This window comes from Ranitomeya imitator, chromosome 1, assembly GCF_032444005.1.
Source record: "Ranitomeya imitator isolate aRanImi1 chromosome 1, aRanImi1.pri, whole genome shotgun sequence".
Lineage (NCBI taxonomy): Eukaryota > Metazoa > Chordata > Amphibia > Anura > Dendrobatidae > Ranitomeya > Ranitomeya imitator.
Genome location: NC_091282.1, coordinates 302239632 through 302245631, shown reverse-complemented (window position 1 = coordinate 302245631; position 6000 = coordinate 302239632). Strand labels below are relative to the sequence as shown.

Sequence of the window (6000 nt, the reverse complement as noted above, 5' to 3'; positions counted from 1 at the left end):
TCATTTCAGTGGACACTTTTGCAGCGGTTTTTAGGGTATGTGCACACGTTGCGGAATGGTGTGTGGATTTTTCCGCACTAATTTTGGTAAATCCGCACTGTGGATTTACTGCGGAATTACCACAGATTTTGTGTGGATTCTACCTGCGGATTCCTATTGAGGAGCAGGTGTAAACCGCTGCAGATTCCGCACAAAGAATTGACATGCTGCGGAATAAACAACGCTACGTTTCCACACTTTTTTTCCGCAGCATGTGCACTGCGGATTTTGTTTCCCATAGGTTTACATGGTACTGTAAACGCATGGGAAACTGCTGCGGACCTGCAGAGGCCAATCCGCTCCGGATCCGCAGCAAAATCCGCAGCGTGTGCACATAGCCTTAGGCAGATTCCGCTGCTGTGTGAACATACACAATGTTTTTTTCATAATGTTCTCTTAAAAAGTGCGTGAGAAAAGAAGCTCTTTATTGATAATGTGGAAAAAAGTCACACAAAAAAGTCAGCACAGCGCTGTGATTTCTGCCGGTGCGACTCCTACTATACGATCGGTATGGCAGCTGTGCGATCATCTGACAGGCTGTGGTGCGCGTTCACCTTCCCGCCTGGTGCGTCCCCACACTCCCCCGGCCCCACTCCGGGCGATGACCCCGGGATCTCGGGGTGGGCACAGGAGAGGCCGCCCCTGCAGCACCGCCCCGGCCCCTATCTCCGGCCTCTGTCAGGGTCGCGGCAGACTGTGACCATCATGTCCGGAGAGCTGCTGTGTGTGGAGCAAGTGCTGGAGAAATACATTCCTGCCGAGGAGCTGCGGGAAGTATGGAGGCTGCTGTACGGGAGGGAGCTGAGGTCAGAGACAAGCGGGGCTTCACTATCTAGTAACCCGCCTGTAACTACGTAGCCGTCTGTCTATCTATCTATCTATCTATCTATCTATCTATCTATCTATCTATCTATCTATCTATCTATCTATCTATCCCATATATCTATCTATCTATCTATCTATCTATCTATCTATCTATCTATCTATCTATCTATCTATCTATCTATCTATCTATCTATCCCATATATCTATCTATCTATCTATCTATCTATCTATCTATCTATCTATCTATCTATCTATCTATCTATTATCTATCTATCTATCTATCTATCCCATATCTATATCTATATCTATCTATCTATCTATCTATCTATCTATCTATCTATCTATCTATCTATCCCATATATCTATCTATCTATCTATCTATCTATCTATCTATCTATCTATCTATCTATCTATCTATCTATCTATCTATCCCATATCTCTATCTATCTATCTATCTATCTATCTATCTATCTATCTATCTATCTATCTATCTATCTTTCTATCTATCTATCTATCTATCTATCTATCTATCTATCTATTATCTATCTATCTATCTATCTATCCCATATCTATATCTATCTATCTATCTATTATCTTTCTATTATCTATCTATCTATCTGTTTATCTTCTATCTATCTATTATCTATATATCTATTATCTATCGATCTGTTTATTATCTATCTTATATCTACTATCTATTATCTATATATCTATTATCTATCTATTATCTATCTATCTATTTATTATCTATCTATCTGTTTATCTTCTATCTATTATCTATATATCTATTATCTATTAACTATCTATCTTTCTATCATCTAAATTATCTATCTCACATTGACCACATATTGACCTATTTCTTATCTGCACTAGCTGACATTTCGTCTAGTTATGTATCTGGATGGGTGAAGTGCAGGATTACGGTACTGTAGTTGGGGATTGTACAGGCTCGGTGATGTGACGTCCTCGGTGGCCGCTCTGTTATTTTGCAGGTGTTTGGAGCTCCCCGGCCGCGCTCTGGATTCTGCCTCACAACAAGGATTTGAGCTAAAGGGATATATGTTTGATGCTGCAGGTGAACAACTCCGGAGGCCTCGAGTGGCCCGGGTGGGATTAATTCAGAATAAAATCCAGTTGCCAACTTCAAGTCCGGTGGCAGAGCAGGTGTGGTAGTCCTGTACTAGTATGTGATTTTAGTAGCATGTGTTACTTGTACCATTTGGTGAACCATCAAGCAAGAGAGTTCGGCCATATCTGTAAGGTGACAATCATGGTCCACCTTTCTGGACATTAAAGGGAACCTTTCAGCAGGATTTCACCCCCAAAGCTATTTATATGCACAAGTAAGTTTTTCAAAGACAAGTCCAGCAATACCATTACAGGACCAGTCCTTTCCTCTGTTACTAAGAAATCAGCATTTGACTTTATATTCAAATGAGGGTGAAGATCTGAAGCCTCTGTCACTACAGCTCTATTCCCTGCTCCGCACCACCTCTTCCAGCATGACAGGCTGATCGAGGGAAGGAGGAAGCGGTGCTGGGCAGAGAATAGAGCTGGAGTGACCGAGGCTGCAGGTTCATTTGCATATCAGTTAAAACGCTAATTTCTCAGTAATGGAGGAACTCGCTGGCAGTGTCAAGGTGTTGCTGGATTTGTCTTTCAAAGAGCTAGATGTGCATGTAATGAGTTTAAAGAGGTGAAATCCTGCTGACAGATTCCCTTTAAGTCACAGAAGGATTTGTTCACCTCTTTTCATTTTACAAACTAACGCCCGATTTCCCTCCGCACCCATGTAGCGTTTCTCCCCTTCTGGTGTGATTGGAATAGTGACGTATAGGTCGCCATTGCTGTTTCCACTGAATAGATGGAGACCCCTTTAGCCCCCACATATTTTTAGAAGAGACTCCTCAGCTTACTGGCTGCACTCTGCAGTTTCTATTAGAAGCGTCACCATTTTCTGCAGATTTGTAAAAGAAATGTTACAACCACAGCAAATTCACTCGTTTCTGATCCAATTCAACCTTCACAAAGAAGGTATTCTTCCTCATTACTGGTAATGTCATGTGCCTCTTCTGCCTTGCCCCCGGGTAAGGTTTTGTCACAGCCAAATTCCAGCCAGTATCAAAAACAAAGCAGCTTTATTTAAAACATGACAAATCCAAAAAGAGACAACTGTACCATCAAAAATGCAAAAATGAACGCCACTTCAAAAAATGCATAAAAACAAAGTACAAGGCCCCTAATTTACCTAATAGGTGCAGAAAATCTACAACATAAAAAAAATCACTCATCGTGGGAACGTAGCCTAAGGGTATGTGCACACGCAGAATGGTCCTCTGCAGATTTTTCCGCAGCAGATTTGATAAATCCGCAGGGCAAAAACTGCGCATTTTTCCTGCAGATTTATTGCGGATTTACTGCAGTTTTTGTGCGGATTCCACTGCAGTTTTACACCTGCGGTTTTCTATTGTGGAGCAGGTGTAAAACAGCTGCGGATTCCGCACAAAGAATTGACATGCTGCGGAATGTAAACCGCTGCGTTTCCGCGCGTTTTTTTCCGCAGCATGGGCACAGCGTTTTGGTTTCCAATAGATTTACATTATACTGTAAACTCATGGGAAACTGCTGCGGATCCGCAGCACAATCCGCATCGTGTGTACATAGCCTGATAGTATGTGCAACCGATTAGTATTTGTAGAGGATTTTTCTGCTGCAAAAACCAGAGTAATGGCAGGACAAATACACTCTTTTTTTTATGCGTTTTTTTATTTCCCAAATGAATGGGTGTGAGGTTTTAGAAATGTGCGTTCATTAACGTCCCCGGCGCCTGCGCTGTAAGTTCCCATCATGTGATGTGAGTCGAAGGGCAGCGCAAACTGCGCATGGCCGGAAAAGGAACTTACAGCGCAGGCGTCGGGGACGTTAATGAAGGCACAGGAGGTGGCGCACGGAGGGGCCGAGTCATGGCTGGGAGGTGTTTGTGTCCAAGGAGAAAAGACATGCCCTCCGACAGACTACAGGTATAGCGGGCAAATTAAAATAACTAATATTGCAGCGTTGGAAGGGACCCCAAATAAAAGAGCCACCTTCACAGAATGCAGCATTAGAGCTGCACAAGGTGGCTCTTTTAGTTAAAAATGCCAGGGGGGGGGGTTGTGACAGGTTCCCTTTAATAGAGCAGGAGATGACACTACAGATCCGGTTACACTGACCACTAGGGTTGAGCGAAACGGGTCGTTCATTTTCAAAAGTCGCCGACTTTTGGCAAAGTCGGGTTTCATGAAACCCGATCCGACCCCTGTGCGGGGTCGGCCATGCGGTACGCGACTTTCGCGCCAAAGTCGCGTTTCAATGACGCGAAAAGCGCCATTTCTCAGCCAATGAAGGTAAACGCAGAGTGTGGGCAGCGTGATGACATAGGTCCTGGTCCCCACCATCTTAGAGAAGGGCATTGCAGTGATTGGCTTGCTGTCTGCGGCGTCACAGGGGCTATAAAGGGGCGTTCCCGCCGACCGCCATGTTACTGCTGCTGATCTGAGCTTAGGGAGAGGTTGCTGCCGCTTCGTCAGAAGCAGGGATAGCGTTAGGCAGGGTCCATTAACCACCAAACCGCTTGTGCTGTAGCGATTTCCACTGCCCAACACCACCTTCGGTGTGCAGGGACAGTGGAAGCTACATTTTTTTTTTTTTTCCCCTCAGCGCTGTAGCTCATTGGGCTGCCCTAGAAGGCTCCCTGATAGCAGCATTGCTGTGTGTACGCCGCTGTGCAAACCAACTGCTTTTTTCAAAGCACAAATCCTCTTGTTCCTTCCTTTCTGCACAGCTATCTTTTTTGTTTGTCCACACTTTTTATTTAATTTGTGCATCAGTCCACTCCTTATTGCTGCCTGCCATACCTGGCTGAGATTACTGCAGGGAGATAGTAATTGTTGGACACTCCCTGTTTTTTTTTTTTTTTTTTTTTTTTGTGGGAGATTAAGATTGGCATTTCTGCTAGAGTGCCATCCCTGTGTGTGCCATCTCTCAGTCAGTGGGCCATAGAAAGCCTATTTATTTTTTTGCTTGATTTGGGTTCTAAAATCTACCTGAAAAAATCACAACATCAATCAGTGGGAGAAAAATATTGGCCTCAGGGCTTGTGTGCCACTCCTGACTCCTGTGTGCATCATCACTCACTCAGTGGGCCATAGAAAGCCTATTTTTTTTTTTTGCTTTATTTGGGTTCTAAATTCTACCTGAAAAAATCAATAAATCAATCAGTGGGAGATTAATATTGGCCTTTGGGCTTGTGTGCCAGTCCTAAGCGTGCCATCTCTCTCTCTCAGATAGTGGGCCATAGAAAGCCTATTTATTATTTTTTTTATTGGGTTTATAAATTTTCCCTGGAACAAAAAAAAAAAAAGTGGGAGATTAATATTGGCCTCTGGGTTTGTGTGCCAGTCCTGAGCGTGCCATCTCTCTCACAAATAGTGGGCCATAGAAAGCCTATTTATTTTTTTTTTTTTGGTTTTATAAATTCTCCCTGAAAAAAAAAAGGGAGATTAATATTGGCCTTTGGGCTTGTGTGCCAGTCCTAAGCGTGCCATCTCTCTCTCTCAGATAGTGGGCCATAGAAAGCCTATTTATTATTTTTTTTATTGGGTTTATAAATTTTCCCTGGAACAAAAAAAAAAAAGTGGGAGATTAATATTGGCCTCTGGGCTTGTGTGCCAGTCCTGAGCGTGCCATCTCTCTCACAAATAGTGGGCCATAGAAAGCCTATTTATTTTTTTGGTTGATTTGGGTTCTAAATTCTACCTGAAAAAATCAATAAATCAATCAGTGGGAGATAAATATTGGCCTCTGGGCTTGTGTGCCACTCCTGACTCCTGTGTGCGTCATCTCTCACTCAGTGGGCCATAGAAAGCCTATTTTTTGTTTTATTTGTTTTATAAATTCTCCCTGAAAAAATCATTTTTATTTTATTTGGTTTCTAAATTCTTCCTGAAAAAATCATTTTTTTTTTAATTATTTTTTTTTTCTAAAGTCTCCCTGGAAAAAAAAAAAAAAATCAAATCAGTGGGAGATTAATATTGCCCTTTCTGCTTGTGTGCCAGTCTTGACTCCTGGGTGTGCCATCTCTCTCTCTCTCTCTCT

The 6000-nt window shown here is 42.8% G+C and overlaps 1 protein-coding gene across 1 annotated transcript in view; it reads left to right on the top strand.

Moving 5' to 3' along the window:
* Positions 1-519: 519 nt before the first annotated feature.
* The window catches only part of UPB1 (beta-ureidopropionase 1), a 58047-nt gene continuing 52566 nt past the window's right edge, over positions 520-6000 (top strand). The window contains exons 1-2 of the mRNA XM_069757469.1: positions 520-845; positions 1857-2028. Coding sequence (XP_069613570.1) covers positions 550-845; positions 1857-2028 — 468 coding nt within the window. The 5' untranslated portion in view covers positions 520-549. The remainder of the gene's footprint in view (positions 846-1856; positions 2029-6000) is intronic.